Here is a 27489-nt window from a genome sequence, read left to right on the forward strand (position 1 = left end):
ACGCTCTGTCTTTATGCAAGCTGGGCTTTTAGGGCCTTATCTTATAGCTGAACTCTGGGCAGATATGGACAGCAGGTTTGCTGCTGTCACCACACCAGCCAAAGAACAACCTAAGCATTCACTGGCAGTGCATTCAATCATTAAATATCCATTCGATAGGATCTTACATTGCACACAGAGCGGTAGGGTTCCTTGTTCTTAACACACTGTCATGGAATACATTCCGTTAAGAATAAAAGAGCAAGCTGGGCACGAGAGAGCAGGCCTTTAGTCCCAGCACTCGGGAGGCAGAGGCAGGCGGATCTCTGTGAGTTTGAGACCAGCCTGGTCTACAGAGTGAGTTCTAGGACAGCCAGAGCTACATAGTGAGACCCTGTCTCAGAGAAACAAATAAATGGCCAGGCAGTGGTGGCGCATGCCTTTAATCCTTGCACATGGAAGGCAGGGGCAGGAGGATCAAAAGTTCAAAGTCATCCTTGACTATAATGACACTCTGCGTCAACAAAATAGAAGGGAAGGAAGGGACAAAAGCAAAGAGTACTGTGTTTAAAAACAAACAAAAGCACATGTGTGTTTAAACACTCTCTCAGAGGCACACAGGAAACTGACCCGGGATTGCCTGAGGAACTAACTGTACCAGGGGACAAGACAGAAGCTAGAAAGAACCTTTGTGTGAAACCACTTTCCTTCATCTCCTGTGGGAACAGCTACATTTTAAAATATTTCTTACTTTAAAAAAATTATGGACCAGGTCAGACACTAGCACCTGGAGGCTAAGGCAGGAAGACTGCTTGAGCCCAGGAGTTCAAAACCAGCCTGGGTAACACAGGGAAACTGTCTTTAAGAGAAAATGATGATTGATGATGGCGTGATGCATGATGATCCATCCCGATTCAGGGAAAAAAGCTTCAACTGTGGAGAAAAGCGGCATTTTCCCCACCGTCTCGTCTGATCACACAGTCGGACATTTCTCTGAGGGGGATCACTGTAAAGTTATACAAGTAGTACATACTTCAATGTTAAAAATTCAACATTCTCTTATCAGCAGCTTCTCACTCACCCGCCTGTCATATAATGTTGCGTGCAAGCATAAAGGACGGTTCTTGTGCTGACAGAGTCAGAGCAAATACATCATTAAAAATAAGACACTCGGGTTAAATAGACGGAACTCTACTCAGACAACAACTATTTTGCATGTTCTAAAATTTCCCAGTTCTTACAGAATTCAGTTAATCCAGCAAATGATTTATTGGTTAAATTATCAATGATGGAGTTCCCTGATAACAAAATAAATGGATAATTCACCGGACACCGCTTGAAAGCACTAACTTTAATTACTCTGGCAACAAAAATTGAGTTAACAAACGTCTAACAAGCTCCTATTATAACTGCTAGACAGTGCGATCAGCTCTCCAAATCCATTCCCTGTTTTCTCTTGACAACAGGAGGTAGGACTCCCGGGGGACAGGTGAGTGAGCACTGATAAGGGATGTATTTGCTAACCTAGCACCGGAGTTCCAGTCTCGGGACTCATACATAAGCAGCTGGACGGATGTTACAGGAGGAAGGGGCGCTGCTTGAAACGTAAGGTAACCTTGACTTCTGGCCCCATGTTGGCTATGAGGCAGCAGGCAGGGTGTGAGACTGAAGAGGAACACAGCTTTGGGTTGCGACTATGAAGGAGGCGGCCCCTCAGGATGGAACTGGAGGGTCCGGAGAGCAGTGCCGGGCAGGCATCAGGAGCTAGGGGGCTTCTTCTTGGCTTCCAGGTCCTTTTTAATATCTTCAAGTTTTTTAGCCAGGTTTGGCATCTTTAAATGAAAGAAAAACGGGAGCATTATAATTTAGCATCTACCTGACCAATATTCCTTCACGCCTCTTCTTTTAATAATGGCTCTGCAAGGTTTTGACTTCCTCTGGAGGAGACCCGCTCAATAGAGGCATTTCTACCTGCATACAAAGCCAGTGTTAAGTTTATGTTCCCTCCCTGAAAGCTAGGCCCAGCTGTCCCTTCAGACACACACCCAGCCCTTCAACCCAGTGTCAACTAAAAGATATATATCTAAATGCAACAAATGATAAAGCAATAAAGTCCCTGACTAGAAAACTAAATTCTAGCGATGGGAATCCTTTTCTCACACTAAAACCTTTAATACAGAAGAAAATACAATCCCTTGTCTTTCTCAAACACCTTTTAGGATCCCCATCTTGTTGTGACACGCAGTTTTCCACGCCTCATCCCTAGAGTAAGGCTGATGCAAATCCCCCTCCCCCAAACTGTCTTCCTTACAGGAGCCACACTTTGAACCCACATCTACAATTCTCTTGTGATGATGTGGGGACATACATGCTTCTGAGACTTCAATTATTTTTCCAAGCAACAGAAAAACTTCCCATAAAACTAAGAACTCATACTTATGGACCTTATTTATGCTAGTAGGCAAACTTCACCTTGAGAGAGAAAAATAGCTATGAAACAGTGACAGGGAGCCAACAAAGACGTGAATATGGCCACTTACGTCATAGTTCTGAGCCAGATACATTCCAACCACGTTGCCCAAAGTAAATCCGAGCTGAAACAACAGAACAGGAGAGTTATACTGCAGACAAAATTCATCATGAGCCTGCACAAGCCGAACACATGTGCTACATCTTCTCAAGATGCATGGCAGGTGACTGCTCAGGTGCTCGGTGTCAGATTGCATGCAACATAGGAGTCACATCTTCTATGAAACAATTGCACACACATGTGTATGTCATGCGCCAACATCAGAAATAAACAGTGGCTATGAAGCCCCCATAAAATCCTTAATGGAGGTCTAGAAACCCAGGCAAGGATCCAATTTTGTTACTGAATGCTACTTGGTCCCCCTTTTGGTTTCTTTTGTTATAGGTGCTGTTACTCCTGTCCACAGCTGATAAAAAGCATTCAGTTAAAAACATCTATTGGTGCTGGGAGTGTGGTGGCCTTCAGGAGACAGAGGCAGGAGGATGATCCTCCACAGTAAGAGGCCAGTGAGAGTCTTCAGGAGCAAGAGTTCCATCCCACACCTACACAGCAAGACTTGGCCTCACAAATGGATGGCACTAGAAGAAACCATCCCGAGTGACGTAACGCAGTCACAAAAAGACAAACATGTTATGTACTCACTCATATATGGATTTTAGACATGGAGCAGGGCATTGCCAGCCTACAATCCCACCACCAGAGTCTGGTAAGCAGGGAGGACCCTAAGAGAGATATGCATGGTAACCCGGAGAAGGGTTATGGGACGAGATCTCCTAATTGGATGGGGGGGAGGGGAAGAGAGGAGAAGAGGGGAGGACATGGGGGGGCAGCAAGGTTGAGCCAGGGTAAGAATAGAGGAGGGAAGGATGAGAGATACCATAATAGAGGGAGCCATTATAAGTTGGAGGAGAGATCTGGCACTAGCGAGATCTTCACAGATCTACAAGAATGACATAATGAGATTGATGACTACCTTATATGCCATCCTAGAACCCTCATCTAGTGGCTGATGGAAGCAGAGGCAGACACCCACAGCTAAAAACCAAACTCCTGGAACCCAGCTGCAAAGAGGAGTGACGAGCAAAGGAATCAAGACCAGGCTGGTGGAACCCACAGAGGCAGCTGACCTGAACAAGGGGGAACGCATGGACCCCAGACTGATGACTGAGAGGCCAGCATGGGACTGATCCAGACACCCCCACCCCTACCTAAACCTGGGTGTCAGAGAAGAGGCCTCAGCAATCTATGGGACCTTGGAGAGTAGAGCAGTATTTATTCCTGGCATACAAATAGACTCTGGGAGCCCATTCCACATGGAGGGATGCTCACTCAGCCTGGACACAGTGGGGAGGACCTAGGCCCTGCCCAGGATGATATAACAGACTCTGAAAATCCCTCATGGAAGCTCTTACCCTCCCTGGGGAGTGAAGGGGGGATGGAGTAGGGTGGGAGGTTGGGAGGATTGAGGAGGTGGGGGGAAGAGGGGAGGGAGAGGAAACTGAGAGTAACATGTGTAAAAAGATAAATAAAAAAAAGGAGGAAAAAGAAAGATTGGCCTCAAAACAACAAACAAATGAACAACAACAAAACTCATTTGAATCAAGGAAGTTCAGAAAACAAAAGGGCTCTCAGGGTCCGTATCTCCATATTTCAGAGGAACGATAGTGGCTTGCACAGGGTTATTCACAGAAGCAGCACAGGACAACCTGAGTTACTCCCAAACTAAGATCCACAGGGGCAGAGGAACAGGAAACCAGACGCTCCCTGCCCAGCACAAGGCCAAGGGCGGGAGCTAAAGGGAGGACCCTCAGGGTCTGTGGGGACATGGCTTCCGCTCAACCACTGAAGGGACAAGAACCACGTCTCAAGAACTGTACATGTTTATCCTACTCAGTCAACAGTAGAGTGCTCAGCTTTGTATTTTAATGATGACAATTCTTGTTCTCCCCCCACCCCCGTGACGTTTTACTTACAGGGCTCGTAACAGCAAACTAATTCCTAACTTACTACATTCAAATTGGCATCCACCTTTTCACCCATTATTCTGTTTCAACAGTGTTGCCTCTGCTCCGGCTCGATAGAGAAGTTAAAACAGAAATCAAAGAACATCACCTACTGCCTCGCTAATCACGTATGAGGTGCCTATCAAATCTTCCACCTCGATGCAGAAGGGGCAAGGATACAGACAGGGTTCTTGCAGAGGACCAGAGTTCCGTTCCCATCACCCATGTTAGTCAGCTCACCCTGAGTCCAGCTCCAGGGAACCAGCACCCCATTCTGCTTCCTGCAGGCACCCACACATTGGTGTACAAACTGCCACCCCCACTAAAAGCAGTAAAAATAAAACCTAAGTGGGGGGGAAATACTGGGTCTTTCCTATATTTAACCTTTAAATTCCAGAGCAATTTTTAAATTGGATTGTTGTTAGCAAGAAACATAAACAAAGCTATCTGGTTTCTAATCACTGACCATTTTCTGGTGCTTTTAAAAAACCATTACCAAAGTGGCACCAAGAAACAAAATTACTGTTTTTTCCACTCTAGTAGATCCAAACCACAAGTTCTTGAAATCCAGAAAGATAGTTAAATTTGAGACAAATTTTAAAAGAAAAAAAAAAAGACCTTGAGGAAACTAACCCTAGTATCGAACAGAAGGAAAGCGGGACGGAGGAAATGCCTGTCAAGAATCAACAGCACGGGGACTCTGGTTGTCTGGGCCACCTGTGCGCCTTCAGGTATGCCACTCAACCGCCCCAGCTTTGCCGAGCCGAGCTGACTTCCTGATCTCTTAAAATAGCCTAACACTGAAATGTTCCATGTCACACTTAAAATTCCTGGTTCTTACTATATGTGTCTTAAAATAAACACTCTGGTGTGGTTCTGTCTTGGCAACGTCACCAAGCACTGGAGCACAAGAGAACGGTTATTTTAAAACATAAAACAAAACCCATGGGCCTCTATAAACAACACCCTGTTCCAGTTTCAGAATACTACCAGATTTAACAATAAGACATTTTAAAATGATACACAGCACAATCTGAGAAGTGTCACTCACTCAGAGAAACGATGGAGGAAACCCAGGAAGTCATGGAAAGCATGCATGGTGTTCAGGAGGTGTCAACAGGTAGGAACAGGCAGGAAAAGTAAAAACTAAACCTCACCTCTGGCCTCCACATCCACGTGCACAGGCGAGCAGTGTTAGTGTTCGGGCATCCGTACTGGCCTGTCCTTGGGGTTCTGACAGGATACGCCCTCAGCTGCAGCCACTGAGAACACCATCTGTGCACATTCACTATGTCTACCTCCCGTCCTCCTCTCTCTCTCTTTCTCTCCCTGTCTGCCCCTCCCTCTTTCCTTTCTCCTCTCTCCTGCTGCTCCTGTCTTCAGAGGCTGGTCTCCCCTCTTCCCTTTCCTCTTTCATGATCCCTTTCCCTAAAAAAAACCCTCTGCTTGAACCCTATCACATGGCATCTTTCTCTCATGGGCTGCTTCGCTTAAATTATAAGCAGACCTGCACATATTCATGTGTACACACACACATATGTACACACACGCAAAATAAATAACAATTTTTAAATCTCTGCCTTTCAAATAATACCATCAAAGATAAAGGACAAACCACAAAATAGAATTATTTGTGAATCATAGATCTGTTTGTATTCGTATCCAGAATAAAGATCTTTCACAACTAAATGACAAAGGCATATAATCCAATTTAAAAAATGAACAAAAGCTTTGAGTGGATTTCTCCAAAGAAGACACCCAGTCAACAAGCCCCTAAGATGTCTGGCATCAGTTAGTTGTTGGGGAAATGCAAATCAAAACCATGAAGAACCACCCACTAAGATGGCTTTATTGAAAAAAACAGAACAGAACAGAACGGAAGATACTAAGTCCCGCCCTGCAGCACGGAATGGCTGGCAGGCGACTCTACAACGGACATGTGAGGTGGAGTGGGAAAGAGAGCGTGCACAGGGGAGAGATGGGAGAGAACAGCGGGGCAGCTCGTGAGCTGTGGAAGGGGGGCAGACAGAGTGAGGGCCTGTGCAGCCGCCTGAGGCCACGGTGATATCCAAGGGTAGTACTAAGTGGCTGGCGCTGTCACCTGAGTTTATGATGATATCCACCCATGCTGCTGCCAGAGGCCATGACTGGGTCTGAGGCCGGAGTTACCAGCTAGGACGTTTGTATGTCTGTGGTCTAGGCTGCTGCCTGAAGCCATGTTGACGTCCTAGCATAGTGCTGAGCTGGCCTGGGCCTTCACCGGTCATGAAGAGCTAGTCCTAGCCTTCACAGGCCACTGCATGGGAGAGCTGGCCACAGCAGCAGTGTAGACAATGGCGGGAATGTGGGGGAGCTCCTGAGGGGAGGGAGGTTCAGCAGAGATCTGGGCTAGCCAGCTCAGCTACTACCCAAGCCCACCCCAACAGCTACCCCATCTATGAGCAGCTGGAGCACATGAAGGTGCAGGTCCTACAGAACCACAGCTACAGGATCTCCATGGCTGCAGCAACAGCAGGGTATCCGAGAGGAAATAAAACAGTGGCTGTCTGGGTTAGAGAGGGGATGAGAAAAGAATCCTAACATTATAGTTTCTTTTTGATAGAAAACAAGACAGAGTGATGGTTACACAATCTCTGAGTACACTAAAACCACCGAATTACAGACATCAGATGGGCGAATTTTCGTCTCAATGCCAGAGAGAGACAAAGACAGAGAGAGAAAGAGAAAGAGAGAGAGAGAGAGAGAGAGAGAGAGAGAGAGAGAGAGAGAGAGAGAGAGAGAGAGAGAGAGAGAGAGAAACACTAAAATTTGATAAAATAATTTCAGTTACCTGGGGTGAAATAGAAGAAACCAAAGACAAGTTCATGGCTTCCAAACTGACTTTTTAAAAAAAAGAATGCAATGCCAGATGAACAAAAAAGCAGTCAAATAAAATGTTACAGCCTGCACAAAAGAAATCTAAAAATATTGTGCAAGTACTTTTCTTAACACATGAACAGATCAGTCAACAATACTTTGTCCATTAACATTAAAAAACCCTGGCTGTGAGTAGGAACAAGGCGACTCCAGAACAGAGGCAGCTGGACACTGCTCAAGCCCTTCCCTTCAGAAAGCGGCTGTGTCTGGAGATCAGTACACACAACTACATTTATCTGGGGATGGCTCCCGGCGAGGACCCAAAGTGGTGACAAGTCCAAACTATGACTCGTCAAATTATATTTTCAAAAATAACATACCCAGGCCCAAGTTACTGATGAGGGTTTAAGAATCTAAAGAGAAGGGTGGAGAGATGGCTCAGTGGCTGGGAGCATGTACTATTCATTCTTGGAGAGGATGAGAGTTCAGTTCCCAGCACCCACAGCAGGAGGCCCACAAACACCTGGAACTCACCAGAGAACCTGACGCCTCTGCCGTCCAGGGTGTGTGTGTGTGTGTGTGTGCATGCATGCACAAAACACATACACAAAATAATAAAAATAAATCTTTAAAAAAAACTAAGTACATATAATTACACACTAGCATTGAAAAGGAAGCCTAAAAATATTTGGTCTGTGGTGAGAACATCTACAACACAAAACTATACATTAACTAACTAGAAGTAACAAAAAGCTAAGTTGATAACAGCATTTGAAGTGTTATTTATTTTTATCTGCATGGGTATTTTGCCTGCATTTATAATGTACACCACTTTCGTGCAGTGCCCACAAAGGCCAAAAGACGACATCAGATACCCTAGAATTGGAATTACAGATGTTGTGAACCGCTCTGTGTGTGCAGCAAATCAAACCCACATCCTTTGGAAGAGTGCTCTTAACAGCTGAGGTATCTCTCCAGCCCTGGTAAGAGTATTCTTAAATATTAGACTTAAAAGAAGAAACCAGGTTGGGCGTTGGTGGATCACGCCTTTAATCCCAGCACTCGGGAGGCAGAGGCAGGCGGATCTCTGTGAGTTCGAGGCCAACCTGGTCTACAGAGTAAGTTCCAGGACAGCTTCCAAAGCAATACAGAGAAACCCTATCTCGAAAAAAAATTAGAAGAAGGAAGAAGAAGAAGAAGAGGAGGAGGAGGAGGAGGAGGAGGAGGAGGAGGAAGAAGAAGGAAGCATGTACACACACCACCATTTCCGTGTCTTACTTTTTTAACTTGTTGTGAACACTATCATAAGATGCTTAACAGCTGCTTCAAGTAGCAAAAATATCTATATTCTGTGATTTAAAACAAAATCCTCCTATGCTTCCTAGAAAAGCAGTTTTTAAGAGGGAAGCTATGGCCGGGTGCAGTGGCGCATGCCTTTAGTCTGAGCACTCAGGAGGCAGAAGCAGGCAGATCTCTGTGAGTTCAAGGCCACTTGGTCTACAAAATGAGTTCCAAGACAACCAGGGCTACACAGAGAAACCCTGTCTTAAAGAAGAAGACAAAAAAAAAAAAGGTAAGCTATGTTTTATATTCAATAATACTGCTTAGAGTAGAAATGAAGAAAGAAAAACAAAATAAGAAAAATACTAACTCTTAACAGGGGCACATGAAAATCCTTCTGGAAAGGGTCTACTGATTTGCCTGCTCTCAAAGAAGCTGGTGAAAACAAAAACTATCTTATAACCAAAAGCAGTAAGGAAGTGAAAAGGGAGACCTAAAGTTAATGAGGGTATCCATTCCAGGGCACGCCATACACTAACATCTAGAGCTGTTCACGCTGGTTACAACGGCAGAGAAACCCACCCACATCGCCCGAGCACACTCTAACCCGCTAGGTCACTCACAATGCCGGCTGCAACGAGAGGCCACAGAGACGATCCGTCCCATTGTACTGTTTAGGAATGTCAAGGAAAGCCTACACACACGCAATACATACGCAACTGTTCCCTAACAGTTAAATATGCAGACGGGCCCAGCAATACGGAGAGCTGCCTGTGAATGAAATCAGCCCCTTGTTTGTCCTCAGTAGTGAAGATGGGCAGCAGCACGCCAGCCAGGCTCGAGAGCCCTTCTAGCTCCCGGGCTGGAAGCCACAGCTGGCAGCTAGTGCAGCTGTTCTGCGAGAAGAGCAGGACAAGTCACCCTGCAGCACTGCGAGCAGAGCAAGCTTCCGCGGGTCAGCCGTGGAGACCGCAAGGCCGGCATGAAAGGCAGCAGGCTGTCTCTTTCGTGCACGCTTGAGCCTCACAACCTTATAAAACCGCGATCATTGCCCAGATTCACGCTGGGAAAGATCCTAGTCAAGACTACACGGCGGATCTGGCCTGGAAAATGGCTCAGCAGGTAAACACCCTTGCCACCAAGCCTGGCAACCTGAGTTCAATCCCCAGAACCCATATGGGGGAAGAAGAACCAGTCCCTGAAAGCCATCCTCTGACCTCCGCATGCGCATGCCCCCACAGTAGAGACGTATGCAGAAGGCAGATACATAGAAGAATGGATGGATATAGACAGACAGATAGAAAAATCTGCTGCATGGAAGATGTGCCACTGACTGTATCACATGATTTTAAGAAAAAATTATGTAAACAAGTGAATACACATGTCAGGCCTATGATATCAACGATGAAGCAGTTTTCAAGAATAAAATGAGGGACTGGAGAGATGACTCAGAGGTTAAGAACACTGGCTACTCTTCCAGAGGTCCCGAGTTCAATTCCCAGAAACCACAAGGGTGGCTCACAACCATCTGTAGTGAGATCTGGTGCCCTCTTCTGGCCTGCAGCATACATGCAGGCAGAACCCTGTATACATAATAAACAAATCCTTTTAAGTACATGAAAAAAAAGAATAAAATGACTAAAAGATTATGTCAACATTTCAAATGTAGGAGTTAAGTGTGGGCAAAGTAGGCAGGGGCAATCAATCCAGATGAGTCTGAGAGAAAGGGAATGAAGAGATGGTGACCGTTAATAGAGGGATCTGACGCACACAGAAAAGGGCTCAAAGAAGTGTTGGAAGGTGTCAGTGAAGACGTGAAAGGGGACAGCTTGAGAACGAACACAGTCCCTAAGAGTAAGTTCAGAGAGCACAGAGGCTCCGGACCCAGGCTGAAGCCATTCGCAGTAACTAAGAGCAGAGGGAAGCAGCCAGTAAAAGCAGGAAAGCTCTGCGACACCCAGATATGGTCCACACTTGGAGAGCGGCGACCAGTCACCCCCACTATGCGACTCTGAGTTTTAACACGACAGAACCTAGGCAGTGGAGTACACAGGCCCCCAAAGCTAAAGGAAGATGTGACTTAACCGCTGCTGGGGGCTCAAGAGGAGAGAGGACCAGACACAGTTCCCATCTCAGTGTTCTTGAAATAACTACGGCCCTGGTAGGGTCGAGGTGTGGAGTGTGGAAGAGGGGCCAGGGGTGGCCATCTTAATCCAAAGGGAAAGGAACACAAGCAACACGTCAAAGGCACACGTTTCACATTAGTCCTCTAAGCAACGACTGAGGGGACTGGGATCACCCTCCCATCCCACCCACCCCTCTCCTATCTATCATCTGTCTGTCTGTGGGAGGCTAGCTCCCACTTGATACCTTACAAGGGAGAAGGGGCGGTATGTCTTTCATAAGCGCCAGTGTTTAAGTGTTTCACGTACTGGCTCCTTTTGAAACCTCACAAAGTGCAGACTGAAGCACAGAAATGTTCAATAATCTGCCCAACCACCACATCTTGAGAATAATAAGGATAGGGTACAAATTCGGAGTGTGATTCTGAATTCTAAACAGGTCTTTTTTTGGGGGGGGGGTGTTGTGGTGGTTATTTCCCAAGACAGAGTTTCTCTGTGTAGCCCTGGCTGTCCTAGAACTCGCTCTGTAGACCAGGCTGGCCTCGAACTCAACACAGATCCGCCTGCCTCTGCCTTCTGAGTGCCCTACAGTGGAGTCTAAACTCTCAAACACTAGGCCACGATGGCCAGTGTTTTCTAGATGAAATAATCAACAGAAGGAGCAAGATCTGCAGAAGTTACATGTCTGACCATACATGAAAGTTGATGCCGCCTCTGTCCACCTGTATCCATTTTCCCCCAACAAAAGCAATGAAGGGGAGACAGACCCATGGTGAAAATTTTGAATTCCCAAAACGACCCACATTAGTACAGAGCAGCTTAGTCCCACACCAAATACACCATTCAACAAAAGCTAGTAAAATGTTGTGTAAACTGAATTCCTGTTATCAAGGAGCATCAGATGCGGCCGAAGAGTCATATCATCTAGCTGGTTGACGCTGTTTTTTAAAGTGACTCCTAACAAGTAAACAACTGTTAATTACCCCTACCTCCTTAAGCTAATGCAGTTAGGACACTGAAGAAACCCCCGAGTCAAGGAGAGCAGCAGGCTTGTCTTTGAGGGGCGGTTTATGCCAACAATCCTGTTTGGATTAACTGGATTAAAAGCAACTCCTTCCTGGAGCACCAGGTGCCTACTGAGAAAGGGGGTATCTGCTTTATTAGAAGCAGAGGATGAAACATCAAAGTCTGAAAACTTTCATCTGAAAATTGGACTGGAAAGTTCTCCTGGAATCCTCAACAGGCCATTTTAGAAACACTTGATTTTTGCCAGAAAACCTGTTAATTGAAAACGGAGAACTGGGGTAACTTGTTCTATTACGAGCTACTTGAAGGCCAATCTGACTCACTCCTCAAAGCGTGCAAACTCTGACGGTCTGAAGAGTGTTCCGTGAGTCTCACGCTCCGACCTCGTGAGGTGGCTGACCAATGCAAGGCTTGTGAAAGGCCTCAAAAAAGCCAATTACCAGGCCGAGTATGGGATGTGGGGGTCGGGTTGGGGGGCAGGAGTCATTAAGGACCTCTCGGACCAAACTTTTCCAACTAGGATTGCGCCTTGAGCTCAGAGTGAGTAGCTTTGAAAACGCATCAATCTCCCAGACAGCTCAAAGTTTTCAGAACTTGAACGGCTGCATATAAACCCAGGCAAAGGGCCCAGGGACTTGGGAGGGGGCCGGGGAGAGCCGCGCGAGATACCCCAAGGGGCGGCGACCGGCTCGAGCCCCAACTTCAGAGCCGTGCACCGCCGACCCGGGACCCCGAGAGGACGTGGCGCCCGATCCTCGGAGGCTCCACTCACCAGGAATTGGAGCATGATGACGGCGGGGAGGGCGAGGAGGGTGTGAAAGCGGCTTCAGCTCCAGCTCTGCTCCCGGACTCCTCCCCAGCTCGAGGGCGGAACCCGCCGTCAGGTTCCGGTTTACGCCCGGCCCCGCCCTCTCCATTCCCGGAAGCGACTTGCGATGCCGCAGCGCCCCCTGACGGCCATCACCGGGGGAGAAGTGCGGGTCTAGTCCTCTTTGAACCAAGGCCTCTCTGAGTCAAGCCGAGGCCCGGGAATCTACCTGATGCCAGTGATGCTGTCAATTATGATACCACAGTCGGACTTGGGGCTCCCTGGCCTACTCAACCAGGGTGAGGGTGAGGGGGCGGGTCCCAGGCCGGGTGAGCCTTTGCAAAGTCCGCGCTAATCGCCCCCACAGCGGACTCCCAGACGGAAAGTGGCAATGTCCCGTTTCTCCAGAAGCCCACAGATGGTGCTGTGCCGCCTAGTTGAGCGCAGTCCTCAGACCTACGCTAGGGAATGAAGAGAGACCTTAGGAGTCTGGCACAGCCGGATCCATGAAGCGATTGCTGGCAGCCACCAGCAACTGCCTAATCTCCGTGAGGTTCGCTAAAGGCCTGAGAAGGCGGAGCTTGCACCAGCTACCACCACGTAGACGCCAAAGGCGAATGTGGACCGGAGCATTGGGAGATCTCTTCCCAGTCACCCACTCTTGGCCTGCTGACCACCTCCTGCAGACCCAAACACAAGAAAACACCCTTCCCACTTTGCTCTCGGTCTTCGAATTCCACTTCATCTGCCTACCTGGAACTCTGGTTTCAAATAACAGAAAGACAAATCAGAACCGTGCCTAGTGGTGCATGCCTATAATCTTGGCACTGAGGAGTCAAAAGCCGTAGGCTTGAGGCAAGTTCAAAGTCAGCATGCTAGACATACCACGCTCCTAGGTGGATCAGCTGAATGGCAAGAGCGTGGCTCAGAAATAGGAAAACAGATCATACTAGCTTAAACCAAATGGGAGTGTGCTATACAGACACAGAAAAAGTATAATGGATATTTCTGAGATTTATTAATTTTATGATTGCTTAGCCTGCATATATGTAGGTGTACCAAGTGTGTGCCCAGAGAGAGGCCTCGCAGGTCAGGAGAGGGCACTGTACCCCCCACCCCCGGAACTGGAGTTACGCATGGTGGCTAGCCACCATATTGTTGCTGAAAACTCAACCTGGGGATTCTGGAAGGAAAGTGCTCTTAACCCCTCCCTGAGCCATCTCTCCAGCCCGTTAAGAATTTTTTCTCCATGTCTGCTTTTCTCCGTCCATGTCATTCGTTACTTCTCACTTTCCCTCCTCCTCCTCCACTCCACTCCCAAACTGACAAAAGATCTGGATAGAAAAAAATAAAACATTGTGATCACACACCCCAAGGAGATTGATAGACTTGACATCCTACAATGTGTAAAAACTGAGAAAAATAACCTAGTAAACTTTAAGTAAATGTCTGCAGAAAAAATGGTTGAGGGAAGCATTCCGAATTTATTATATAATTGCTTCATACCCATAAAAAAAGATAACCCAGTGTACTGGCTAGTTTTATGTGCACTTGATAAAAGCTAGAGTCATCACGGGCCTCAACTGAGAAATTACCTCTATAAGATACAGCTGTAATGTATGGTGGTGGTGGCACATGCCTTTAATCCCAGCACTCAGGAGGCAGAGAGAGGTGGATCTCCGCAAGTTCGAGGCCAGCCTGCTCTACAGAGTGAGTTCCAGGTCAGCCATGGCTACACAGAGAAACTCTGTCTTGAAAGAAAAAAAAATCCAGCTATAAGGCATTTTTAAAATTAATGATTGATGGAGGAGGGCCCAGCCCAGTGTGGATGACAGCTTCTCAGGGCTGGTGGTTCTGGGTTCTGTAAGAAGGCAGGCTGAGCAAGCCAGTAAGAAGTACCCCTCAGTGAGAGGAAAGTCAGAGCTTTAGGTCTACAATCCACAACCCCAGAGAAGCTAGAACCCTCTTCCAGAAACAGACGGAAGCAGATGCAGAAATCCACAACTAACCAATGGGCCAAGCTCCTGGAGCACAATTGAAGAGAGGAGGAAGGATCGAGAATATGAACAAAGGAGTCCAGACCATGATTACCCTCCCAAGCAGGATTTCCACTTCTAGTTACATAATGTACAGAAGCCCTCTTACATGGCATATGTGTGTAAATATAATATATAATAAATAACAATCAGCACTGTAGTTTGCAAAATATTGAGACCTAAATGTCTCCTGATGCATAAGGCATAAATAAGGGTGTTTGCACAACAGGCTATTGTAACTATTCAATAATTGTAAGAATGCAAAACTATCAAAAAGCATGCTAACTGGAAAGCAATTATAAGTTGTTTCATACAGTATCAAACAGGTAACTGTATTTTGCTCTGCAAAGTATTACTACTTAATACCTATGAGCACACCCTTAGAAGTATCAAACTCGGGTCTGAAGAAGCAGTGATGAATTACGAAGTGACCTCTGGAGGGAAGCAAGGAAGCAGGCTCGGTGGATCATAGGGACCTCGTCCTGCTTACTACACTTTTCCCACACGGGGCCTGGAGCAAATGAGTCGGTACGAATCACTGTGAGCATGTGTGCAGGTATGTGACTGTGCCCGTGCAGAAGGTAAGAGGACATTGAGTGTTCTTCCCACTGGGAGCTATCGAAGACCCAGAAAACCTCCTTCCTATCTGTGCCAGGTGGGGTTATTGGCACCTATATGCAGCCACGTCCAGGTTTCTATGTTGGTTCCTGAGTCCAATCTCCATCAGTCATGCTTGTATAGCAAGGGCTCGTACTCACTGAGCCACTTCTGCAGCCTGAAACAGTTATTTTAAGGTATAAAATTAGGTGTATGATATTAAAGAGGACTGGATACCCAGGCTTGTTGAACTTAAAGCATACAATTTTTAAATATTTTAATTGAAATGACTAATTACATGTTAAAGGTTTTCCTGGAATAAGGATATCCAATCTGAAAACATCGTCCCACAAATTAGTTCCTCCAATGGGAAATGACCCTCACATCTTGCCAAATGACCACTCAGTGCCACAGGACACACTGATGTGAACTCTTCGATGAGATATGCTGAGGGCACAAATCACCTGCCAAGTTGATTCTGGTGGAAACTATTAATGAATCTAATCAAAGGACAAGAAGGAATGCTCTTTCTAACAGCTACAACCTGTCAACTCCTCATCCTCTTAGAAGGGGAGCAGCAATACAGATGACTAGAGAGGTAAATATATGTACCATGTGACTCTTTTTAAAAAAGTTTTTTGTTTTTGTTTTTTTTTTTGGAGGCAGTTTTCTGTGTGGTCCTTGCTGTCCTAGAACTTGCTCCTAGCTGTGTAATTCTTTTTTTAAAATATTTTATTTACTTATTGTGTATACAGTCTTCTGCCTGCATGCCAGCAGAGGACACCAGATCTCATCAAGGTGGTTGTGAGCCACCATGTGGTTGCCAGGAATTGAATTTAGGACCTCTGGAAGAACAGTCAGTGTTCTTAACCTCTGAGCCATCTCTCCAGCCCCCTAGCTGTGTAATTCTTTTTTTTTTTTTTGTTTTGTTTTTTTGTTTTTTTGTTTTTCGAGACAGGGTTTCTCTGTGGCTTTGGAGGCTGTCCTGGAACTCACTTTGTAGACCAGGCTGGTCTCGAACTCACAGAGATCCGCCTGCCTCTGCCTCCCGAGTGCTGGGATTAAAGGCGTGCACCACCAATGCCCGGCTTAGCTGTGTAATTCTTAAATGAATCTTATGTTCTTAAAGTTTTAAACTAAGTTTTAAAGACAACTGAGGAAATCTGGATACGGAAGGCACATTACAAGGTTTTGCATTTTATAGTAAAATGTCTAAAGCATGGAAATGTTGTTGGTTAGGAATCATTTGGGCACAGGTATCAGCTGAAGAACCCAGAAGGCACGCATTAAAAAGAAAGGGAATGCACACACGGTTGACACCTAGTGACTCTAGGTTACAGGGAGTCCTCGTCTTTTGCTCCCAACTCTTCAGAAGGTCCAAATTTTTCACAGGAACTTGAGGACTAAATTCATGGTTTTCACAGCACATAAACTGGTTTGTCAAAGCTACAGCAGTAATGGCAATGATAACATACTTTTTTGAAGTACTAGCTCCAGTATACTGATTAACTCAGTAGAATGAATTAAAGCCCGACATTAACTTAGTCCTTTTTGAGGAAGTCTTTCCTATAAACGCTAAAGCCGTAAATCAAACATCTTAAACCTGCTTCTTTGCTCTGCATGGGAGCCCATATATAAATAACCTTTCTTCCTATGTCTCCTGTATTAGAGCCTCAGGCTACTTCCACCCATTACCCTCTGCTGCATGAAGTGGCAATTCTGGTGAGCTGCACTGCGGCTGCTAACGGCACCCCTCCCTCCCACACTTCCCGCTGCCCTGCTGACCTCTGAGCCAGCCTCTGCACTTCTGGAAGAGTGAGATAAAAACGATAACGCTTGCCAGGTGGTGGTTGCACACACCTACCGCTAATCCCGGCAGAGGCAGATGGATCGCTAAATTCGAGGTCAGCATGGTCTACAGAGCAAGTTCCAGGACAGAGAAACCCTGCCTTGAAAAACCAAAAGAAAAAAAAAAGAAGAAGAAATGAATGACAAAAGAAAGATAATGCTGAGCCAGTAAGGTAGTTCAGAGGGTAAAGGCACTTGCCACCAAGCTCAACACCTGAAACCTTCAGGTGAAAAGAAAACTGGCTCCCCCAAGCTGTCTCTGAACCCTGTGAAAGCTATCACTGCCTTCGGAGGCCTCTCAGGTGCTGATGGTTGGTAGGTTCACATTTAGTTATTTGTATGTGGATATACTTTGCCACCATGCACAGTAGAAGTCAACAGAGGACAACATGAGACAGTTAGTTCTCTATCTCTACCAAGTAGTTTCCAAAATGCAAATTCAGGCCATCAGACTGGCAGCAAACACCTTTGTCCCTGGCCACCTGGCTGCTGGTGCAGTGCTGTGTTCTTGGTGACAGTGGGCTGGAGGCAGAGGTCAGTGATGTGGCATTTGCTACCATGAGTGAGGCCCTCGGCCTCAAAATATAGCAATAACCAAGTCATTTAATGAAAATGATTAAAAGCTAGAATTTTTTTGTGAAATTTAAAACATAAGCCACCAATTACAATAGGATGGGCTGACAGCAACACTGTGTTCTTGTGAGTCAGGCCTTCTCAGCAGCCTCTCGGGCAGCCAGCCAGATTCTGCTGGAAGGGAAAGCATACCTCCAGCGGCAACCACATTCATGAGAATATAGGCGGAAGATTAATTTGAGACTTATCACAATCGTTTCAAAGAAACCAAGACGGATTGTGCTGCCATTTGAAATGCAAGAAAGAAAGACAAAGCTAACTTTAGGAGAAGGAGTGACATTTGAGGCAGTTCTGGTTTCCGAGCATGAGCATAGCTATAGTTAGTTCATTATCCACTCTGCTACGGAGTACCTCAGCATCAACAAAACAACTGAAAACAAACTATGCTTTAATTCAGAGTCTCTCCAAGGAAAATCAAAACATTTATGTTGAGTCTTAATAATTTCAAAAGACTGATCATATATTGTTTTGTTGTTTTTTAAAAAGTATTTTATTGTTCACAAGTGAGGGTGAAATAAGGCAGAGGTTTACAGAAAAGATGTCCATATATCAAGAAAGAAATAGCAAAATATCTTTTGGTCATAATTTAGAAATAAAGTCATCTATAAAAAGGAGACGGTTTTCCTCAGTTCATCTCTTCCACAGAAGAGTAAAAACACGGCTCTCAACTCCTTGATATCCTCAGCAGGCCACGGATACGTCTGACAAGAGCCTGTATGAAACTATAGCGGGATCGAACTTTCGAATACAACCCTTCAATGTCGAGAAGTTTCTTTTGTAGTGATTCTCCAAAAGCATTGATGGCATCAGACTGAAGCTGGAGGTAACACAGATAACCTTTTATTATTACATTGTCTTCTCGGGCATTTCATTCTTTGTCTTCCCATTTAAAACATTCTATTCTAATGCGGTCTCTCTTATATAAAATAGGATGGGGGTAAACCTCAGAGGCAGACTATGTACCCAGCATGTGCCAGGCCTTGGGTTTGAAACCCAGCACCAGCATTACCCCAAGCCACCTCATCCACACACACATTCACAAAGGTACTTTTCTAACGTCAAACACTATCAGATTTTGCTATGGGGTACTAAATGAATCAAAACCTTACATTTCTATCTTAGAATGTTTTCTGGTTTTAATTTCTGTACAAATGTATATAAACTAATGATATAACTTCAATAGCCACAACTGCTGATAAACTGACATACAAAAATAGCTCCTAAAGGCCACACGTAAAGTTGTTAAGGGGCTCAATGGTTAAGAGCACTGGCTGCTCACGGAGACGATGGGACAGACTTAGTAGCTTCCTAGTGGAGGCCTTACCCTCTCTGAGGAGCAGATGGGAGGCAGGGTGGGAGGAAGTGGAAGGAGGAGAGAAGGGAGGGAGAACTGGGATTGGAATGTAAAAAATAAATTAATAAGTTAAAAAAAAAAGGAGCACCAGCTGCTCTTCCAGGGGATCTGAGTTCAATTCCCAGCACTGACATGGAAGCTCACAACCATCTGTAACTTCAGTTCCAGGAGACCTGATGCCCTTTTCTGACCTCAGTGGGCACCAGCACACACATGTTGCACAGATACACTTTAAAGCAAAACGCCCATAAGTAAAATTAAAAAAAATTTTTTTGAGTGTCAGGCAAGTTGTTAAGAACACTTGGTATTCTTTTTTGTTGTTGTTGTTTTTGTTTTTGTTTTTCGAGACAGGATTTCTCTGTCTTGTTTTAGAGGCTGTCCTGGAACTCTCTCTGTAGACCAGGCTGGCCTCGAACTCACAGAGATCCGCCTGCTTCTGCCTCCCGAGCACTGGGATTAAAGGTGTGCGCCACCAACACCTGGCAACACTTGGTATTCTTACAAAGAACCAGGGTTCAGTTTCCAGCACCCATATCAAGCAGCTCACAGCCACCTCTAAATCCAGTTCCAGGGGATCTGAAGCCCTCTTCTGGCCTACTAGGGTACCACACACACACGGTGCACATACATATACACAAACTCTCTCATATACACATAAAGAATTCTCAAAAAAAAAAAAAGAGTGTTTTTAGTGACTACAAAGCAAGTTTTACTCTCTACTTTTATCAATACACCAAGTTCCCCTTTTAAAGAAAACAGAGTATGAGGACAGCCTTACCTGGTCTATATCATGTTGGCTCACTAGAGCCAGCCCACTTCTGAAGTCCAGATTGGGTTCTGAGGAAAAGGAATCTGGAGATAAGAGACACAGTGAAGCAGCTCTGCTAGCATGCGCCTACGCCACAGCAGAGGCACCTGCCGGCAGCAGCACACGGACCACAGTGATTAGGATCTAAACTCAGCGTTGAGCACTGGAGCCTGGGACCCACGTCCCAGTCCAGGATGGGGCTCACCCTTCCCTTAGGAGTCTAACACATGTTCACCGACATCCTAGCCCCAGCACAACAATCGCCTGCATCTATCTATTCTTCTGAAAAATCAGCTCTGACGTGACTCTGCGGCTGGGGCAAACCTACCTACAGGAAAACACAGGACAACAAATAAGCAGGCTCCAGAAAAACTTCTCAGGGGCAGAGAGTTAAAAAAAAAAAAAAAGTTGTGTTTACTATTTAGCTCTCCAGCACTTGATTCACGGAGAAAACTGAAACATACAATTCAAGGTGGCGTGGAATAGTTTGTGGTGTACATCCACCACAATCCAGCTACTCAGGAGGCTGGATCAATTGAGCCCAGGAGTTTAGGGCCTGTTTGGGAAATAAAACAAGACCTTGCTGCAAAGAACAAACAAAAACAGCTGGCTTTTCAGGGCAATAAAATGTAGACACTTTCCTGGCTCATCTGTTTTGAGAACAGCTTACCTTGTAGTCTTCTGTTTTTAAATAAGGTCCTGCAGGCAAACAAGGAGTCCTGGGAATCTGTTGGCGTGCAATGTAACAAGTAGTACTCCAGATGGCGCCAAAGAATAAACAGGCAGGTCTCTATGATAACTGGAGTTCAGATTAAAGAATCTCATCACATATTTTTTACAAACCAGTTTCCAAGGAGGAGAAAAGAAGAGCCCGTGCTTGATTATGCACCATGAACTTTCTCTAGCAGACAGGGGTGAAGTTCCACTGAACATGCTTCCAGAAAAAGCTGCAACATGAGCTATGGGAGGTGAGGACCACAGGGTACTATGCCAGCAGCCTCTTGCCCAGACAGTACGCATCTGCAGATTTTACAGTACCCCTAGCTACTTAAGGAGGTAAGAATAAAAATAACAAGGAGGAAATACATCAGGTATTTACTGGGCAAAAAGATAGGCCACTAAACAATCATTATGTCCCTTCCATATGGTTTTGGTAGCTGGATGATGTAAGAACCGAGTAAGTCCTGCCACAGTTAGGGTCTGCACTCTGGGCTGAGGTTGCAGAAGGATACAGGAACAGAGGGACAGCAGCTTGGCACGGTTATTGATTAGCTTCACCAGACGCCGCCTCGCTAAGACACACTTTTGCGCAGTAGAGATTTTATCAACACCAGCAGGCATCACCGACTGACACAACTAAGGAAAAGAAAGTATAAATTGTAACAACTTAAAACAAAATAATGTACTATGGACAGGTCATTACAGTAAGAACTGTGAAAACACTCAAATGTATTTATACAGTTTTGTGGACAAGAGCTAATTATCAAAAGATAAGATTTAAAGAAGCAGTCAATTCCCATATGAATGTTTATCTGCTGCCTTTGAAAGTCTGACAGACACTTCCAACCCACAAGCGGCCCACCAGTCCTTGGTGTCCTATTAAATTAAACAGTCCTTTGAAGCAGTAGGAGAAAAAACTGGCATGACTTTGTCAAGTATCTTCAGGACAAAGTGGAATGGCAGATATGTGTTAGACATAAGTGATCAGGACTGATATGCCATGCCATCTGTTTGGAAACTTCAGTACAACAGGAAGACGCTGAAGACAGACAACCGCCCACGTTCTACTGCAAAAACATTTGCAACAGAAAGTCCCATTTCTCTGCAACATTTGAAGAGATTACTGGAAGCTCTTTATTGGGGAGGCCACCCTCCCATTTTCTTGAGGAGACACTTGACTATTTCTGAAGTCAAGAGGTTCGTGCTTACAAGGTATGCACAAAGGGAAATCAGTGCAGATCCTTTAGTAACACTGAGTGTCTCATCTTTACCCCGAGTTCAAGCCTTGTACCCGGACCCTTGTTGGTGCAGGAAAGACTTTTCCAACCCCACAGTTCATTATAAGGTTCATACCTCTTTTATCTCATCTGGGGGAAGTTGTTCTACATTCTGTAGCTTGTTGACACTGCGTCGGTGACTGTCATAATAGCTAAAGAAATCACTGGCACTCTGTTTCAGCAAGTAGACAATAATGCCCAAGCCAGGCAGGCGCCAATATGGAACCATTGGAAGCTGAGTATCTAAGAGGTAACAGAAAACAGTGCTCTCCTTAGACACATCTTCTATCAGTTTCCTTCGCTTGCTTCTTTTCAAAAGGAGAACAAGAAAGCAGTCCTCTACTGTCACACAAATTACACAGTGGAGATTCCCACATTGGGCAACTCACAGGGGTCAGCGAACCTCGAGTTCCATGGATGGGCCTCACCTTGGAAAAACAACTTTCTGTGAATTTTAAGCCACCTGTAAAAACTACAGATGCTCTATAACTTAGGTCATGTAAGATAAGACTAAGAACAGCTCAAGGCCACATTTAAGCACCACGGCTGCGCTGGTGAAGAGCACTGGCTCCTCTCCCAGGGGAAGCCAGTTTAATTCCCAGCGCTCACACGGGGCTGACAACTGCCCTCTGTGACTCCAGTGTCAGAGGAGCCGATACCCTCTCCTGGTCTCCAAAGGCCCTGCACACAAAATAAAGCGCAATCTCAAAATAAATAAACACTTGTTAGATTAAACACAAGGGGTTAAGTGCCACTGTAGTCAAGATAGACAGTAAAGAAATATGGCACCGGGCGGTGGTGGCGCACGCCTTTAATCCCAGCACTCGGGAGGCAGAGGCAGGCGGATCTCTGTGAGTTCGAGGCCGGGCTGGACCGATAGCCTCCGAAACAATACAGAGAAACCCTGTCTCGTAAAAACCAAAAACAAAAAAAAAAAAAAAAAAAAAAGGCTAGTGGGCTTTCACACCCACCCATATATACAAACTTTCCAAAGAGTGTTTTGCCTTCATATATTATGTATGTGTACCATGTCATGCCTACAGATGATGTGAGCCACAATGTTGGTGCTGTAAATTGATCCTGAATCCTCTTGAAGAAAAATAAGTGTTCTTATCTGCTGCGTCACTTCAGAGTCTCTCCCTCCTCTCTCTCTCTCTCTCTCTCTCTCTCTCTCTCTCTCTCTCTCTCTCTCTCTCTCTCTCTCTCTCTCTCTCTCCCTCCCTCCCTCCCTCCCTCCCTCCCTCCCTCCCTCCCTCTCTCTCTCTCTCTCTCTCTCTCTCTCTCTCCTTCTAATCTGCACTGTTCTGGTTGCTGAACTGACAGCTTTAAGTCATTCTTCCAAAGAAATACATGAAAAATTAACTGGAATTAATTTTAACCTGTCTCACTACAACTCCCCATGAGAGCAAAACAAAAAGCAACTTGCCTTTTACTAGGCTGCATTTCACTGAGGATGCAAAAGGACAGTGAGGTTAGGAATAGCCTGAGCTACAAATTTAGTTTAAGATTAGCCCGGGGTACACAGGAAAACACTGTCTCAAAGAATAGAAAGAAGGAAGTCACTGGTGGGTGACTGTAAATCAAATGGGGGTCTCTGGACAGGATTCATAATCATTCTATACCCAACCTAGTTAAGCTACCCAGACTTTGTTGCAAGAAACTTGGAAGACACCCTGAAAAGTACCAAGTTCCATTACCACTAAACCAGTGTCCAACAGCTTTGTCTTTAGTGTGTCCCACAGGATGGCAATTTGACCTTCACTGCTAACTTTTAAAGACACCAGAGACTACCTAACACCTAAAAGTTTACTGTCACGTGACAGAAACGAGGAACTGTAACACATGGCCCACTCAGACCCTGAATTCAGCACAGAAAGCTAACTCAGTAAGTGTCGTACATCTCACCCAGCTAGCTCTCTCTTCAGTTCTAGAGGCTTTTTGGGGGGACCTCTGGTATTATTTAAAACTACATTCCCCTACATGGCTCTTACAGTTTTAGCCTCAAAAATCCAAAGACTTTCCTTAATCTCTATGCTTCCAGCCTTATGTGTTTTCTTTAAAAAGTCATTTTGTAACAGGCAGTGGTGGTACACGCCTTTAATCCCAGCAGTCAGGAGGCAGAAGCAGGAGGATCTCTGAATTAGAAGTCAGCTAGGTCTACAAAGTGAGTTCCAGGGCAGCCAGGGATACACAGATAAACCCTGTCTCAAAAAAATCAGAAAAAAAAAAGAAAGTCATTTTAAAGTTTTCCCATTAGTAATTCATCAAGAACAAACTGCATCTCATTGGAGCTATGACAAAGGAAGCTGTTCCTCAGACACAGTAACCAAACCCGGGCTCACCTTGTCGTGGCCCGTCTCTGTTAATGGTCTCTGAAAGGCTGGGGGTGAAGAGACACACGGCACTCTGGAAGGCAGGGGAGTTCTGGAGCATGAGTGACTGGCAATACTCCATTACATTGGCACAGACCTACAGCAGAGGAAAAGGAGTAACTAGGGCGTTAGCCTAAGAATCCCTCAAAGTCACAGCAGTTTGACTGCAGGAGAACAAGGTCACAAATCAATCTGTAAAATTACACACAATAGTTATTTTTGTCAAAATCTCCAAAACCATAAAAACTCCAGGCACACAATTTTCATGCCTTCTTACCTGCTGCATGGCCAGCTCAATTTCATCTTTCTTGCTCACTCGATCTCCCTCTACACTGTCCTCCTGGAATTTAAACTGCCGCAGTCTGTCGGAGCCACCGAAGCGACTTAGTAGTCCTAAACACTGGCGCTACAGAGAAAAGGCACACTGTTCACTGCAGGCTGAAGGAGTTTACCATCAGTTACCTCATTTTTCTTGAGGTAGAAGGGAAAAAAATTCAGCAGGGAGAGGAATTATTCTCGAAACCACATGGTATCTTTACTACTAAGACAACTACCTCTAAGTTAGGCTTGACAAAATCCACCTTTTTTCAAAGGGAAGATTCCTTCTCCACAAAGGATCTCCAAGATAGCCTAAATGTTTCTGAAGAAAATTTGTGTCCTATATAAAAATATTTAATAATCCTTTATGAGACAGCTATAAAAAGAAATACTAGTTAATAAACAAATGAAAGCTATATCTAAGAAGGCAATTACAAGACAGTCAGTAACAAATATGTGATCTTACCAGCACTCAAGCTTAAAGGCTGTTAACTCCAGCTTCAGGGGACTCCCTGGAGGAGTTAGGAATTTATAGACAGCTAACATGCAAATGTTAGGGCTTGTGGGATGTCTTGTCAGCAGGTAAACGCCAAAGCTGACAATTTATGTTTGACCCTGTGGCCTATATGTAGGAACAGACTCCCAAAAATTACCCTCTGACCTCCATGTGTACACAGTGGCACATGTGTGCACACACACACACAATAAACAGATAACTTAAAACTTTAATGTAAATATTGTCAGATTGAAATCTTAAGTACTTTCCCCCATGTTTGCTCCTTTTACAGATAAAATAACCATGTTCCAATATTTCCAGAGGTCTTTTTTTTCCCTTTTGATGAAGAAGGAACAAAAAGTGAAAATTTGGGGGGGGGAGATTTGGTAGTGAATGCAAGTCCTTCTGGAAAGGTATTTAACAACATGGTGTCAAACATACCATATGCATGTACTTGAACCTACTGTATCATGTATGTAACTAAACCCAACATTTAAAACCAAGTACGAGTCAGTAGCCACCATCACCACCTACGTAGGACTAGGGCTTCAAATTCAGTGCCCTGCACAGGCCAGGAAACCACTCCTCTATTATCCTGGCAATTTTATTTGAAAACTTGAAAAAAATAGAATATGAAAAGATAACTGGTTATGAAAACTATTATATAAAAACAACAAAATGTGGGGCTGGAGAGAGGGCTCAGAGGTTAAGAGCACTGGTTGCTCTTCCAGAGGTCCTAAGTTCAATTCCCAGGCAATCACATGATGGCTCACAATCATCTATAATGAGATCTGGTGCCCTCTTCTGGCCTGCAGAGATACATGCAGGCAGAGCACAGCATACATCATAAACCTTAAAAAATGTAAATTCTTATTTGTAATTATTTTATAGCTAGTAAGAAGGGAGGATGTTTAGGTCAAAGCAGATCAGTAGGCTTTTAGAAAGCCTCTGAGAAAATACCTAATTGATAAACTAATACATTTAAATATGCTGGAGGATTATATGCATGAAGAATAATTTAGAAATAAACTAATAATACACAAAAACCACTTTTAGCACTTAGTAGATCAAGGCCAGACTGGCTATGTGAGACCGTGCCTCAGAAAGTCAAGAGGGAGCAAGGGAGCAGGGACAGCTGTCAACTGCAGGAGAAAGGTGTCAGCAGCAGGTGGGGGACACACAGGTGTAGTTCCAGCACACTGGAAGCAGAGGAATCAGGACTGCTGCAAGTTCAAGGCCAGCCTAGTCTATCTACCCAGAGAGTTCCAGGTCAGCCAGGGCTACACCCCAATGTTCCTCTCAAAAAACAAATAAACCAGTAAGATTAACAGTTGCTCATCAACAACACTCACATAGTCATAATAGCTGAACAGTAATATAAAAACCCTGTGATAGTTGGGCGGTGGTGGCGCACGCCTTTAATCCCAGCACTCGGGAGGCAGAGGTAGGTGGATCTCTGTGAGCTCAAGACCAGCCTGGTCTACAGAGTGAGTGCCAGGGCAGGCTCCAAAGCTAAAGAAAGAAACCCTGACTCTAAAAACAAAAACAAAAACAACCCCTGTGATACAGCTGTGTTAAAGTTTTAGGAGTGTGTGCTAGGAAACACTGGAAGAGCAGGAATAAAGACACTACATCTTCATCCACAGTAGAAAGTCAGAAGGTGATTCTGGGAAAACCAAGCAGTCCCAAAAATGCACAACATTCAGCTTCATCAAGAAGCCATGAAACAGCTGAAAGGAGCTGCTCTAGTCCAGGGGCAGCACCTTAAAACGGCTATTTGAGGAACCAGTTCATTACCTGAAATCTTCCAATGTGTCCCTGGAGCTCCATCAAGGACCCTTCGTTTACATCAACGTCAAGTTCACTTAGCATACCTGTAAGATGTGGGATGTATGTAAATACAGCTTAATGCTAAAATAAAACACTGTAATGTACAGTGCTTCTTACATTCTCTGTCCCTTAATACTGCAAGCAGACTCCTGCCATGAAAGTTTGAGACACGGAATTTCCCCAAAGACTCTAAGTATCTTTCCTATATTAGCAACACTAGCATATTGGCATTCGCTGCAACCTAAAATCCACAAAAAACCTTTACTTACAACTTTCAGGAGGAGAGGAGGGAGAGGAAACTGTAGTTGGTTTGTAAATGAAAAAGGAAAAAAAACCTTAAGCCTTTCTAAAATCAGGAATCAAATACTTCTAATAAGTAATGAGAGCTTAAGGCTTACAAGATGAATGAACTTCAGTGCTCCTTCCCCTAACAAAGAGGAGGAGGAGGAGCTAACTTATGCCATAAACACTAAGGGACAGATGACAGAAAAGGAGACTAAGCTGAGGGACCAGCACTGTGCCTCCGCTCAGGGCTTATCTACGCCCGCGGAAGCAGCTGGAACAAAGGATAAACTCACAGAACCCGTGCAGACC

The 27489-nt window shown here is 45.1% G+C and overlaps 2 protein-coding genes and 1 non-coding gene across 8 annotated transcripts in view; all 3 read right to left on the minus strand.

Annotated features, from left to right (window-relative positions):
- Nucleotides 1-1315: 1315 nt before the first annotated feature.
- Stmp1 (short transmembrane mitochondrial protein 1) lies at nt 1316-12816 on the minus strand. The gene is made up of 3 exons (XM_040728565.1): nt 12571-12816; nt 2520-2573; nt 1316-1811 (listed from the first exon to the last, which is right to left on the minus strand). The coding sequence occupies exons 1-3, from the start codon at nt 12583-12585 to the stop codon at nt 1737-1739; spliced, it is 144 nt and encodes a 47-aa protein (XP_040584499.1). The 5' UTR covers nt 12586-12816; the 3' UTR covers nt 1316-1736.
- Nucleotides 12817-18183: 5367 nt separating this feature from the next.
- The window catches only part of Nup205 (nucleoporin 205), a 66228-nt gene continuing 56922 nt past the window's right edge, over nt 18184-27489 (minus strand). For 4 of the 6 annotated variants that reach the window (XM_013122259.3, XM_005082398.4, XM_021234296.2 and 1 more), the window contains exons 36-43: nt 26863-26939; nt 24529-24657; nt 24222-24348; nt 21956-22122; nt 21115-21238; nt 20553-20681; nt 19853-19926; nt 18184-18537 (exon numbers count right to left, since the gene is read on the minus strand). In XM_013122259.3, the coding sequence (XP_012977713.1) occupies nt 18385-18537; nt 19853-19926; nt 20553-20681; nt 21115-21238; nt 21956-22122; nt 24222-24348; nt 24529-24657; nt 26863-26939 (980 nt within the window). In that variant the 3' untranslated portion in view covers nt 18184-18384. The remainder of the gene's footprint in view (nt 18538-19852; nt 19927-20552; nt 20682-21114; nt 21239-21955; nt 22123-24221; nt 24349-24528; nt 24658-26862; nt 26940-27489) is intronic. The other 2 variants (XM_005082399.4, XM_021234298.2) reach the window with 1 other exon arrangement.
- On the minus strand, nt 22194-22355 carry LOC121133068. The gene has a single exon (XR_005869815.1). It is a non-coding gene; the product is annotated as a U1 spliceosomal RNA (small nuclear RNA).

The sequence above is a fragment of the Mesocricetus auratus genome, unplaced genomic scaffold (genome assembly GCF_017639785.1).
Source record: "Mesocricetus auratus isolate SY011 unplaced genomic scaffold, BCM_Maur_2.0 Super-Scaffold_100019, whole genome shotgun sequence".
Lineage (NCBI taxonomy): Eukaryota > Metazoa > Chordata > Mammalia > Rodentia > Cricetidae > Mesocricetus > Mesocricetus auratus.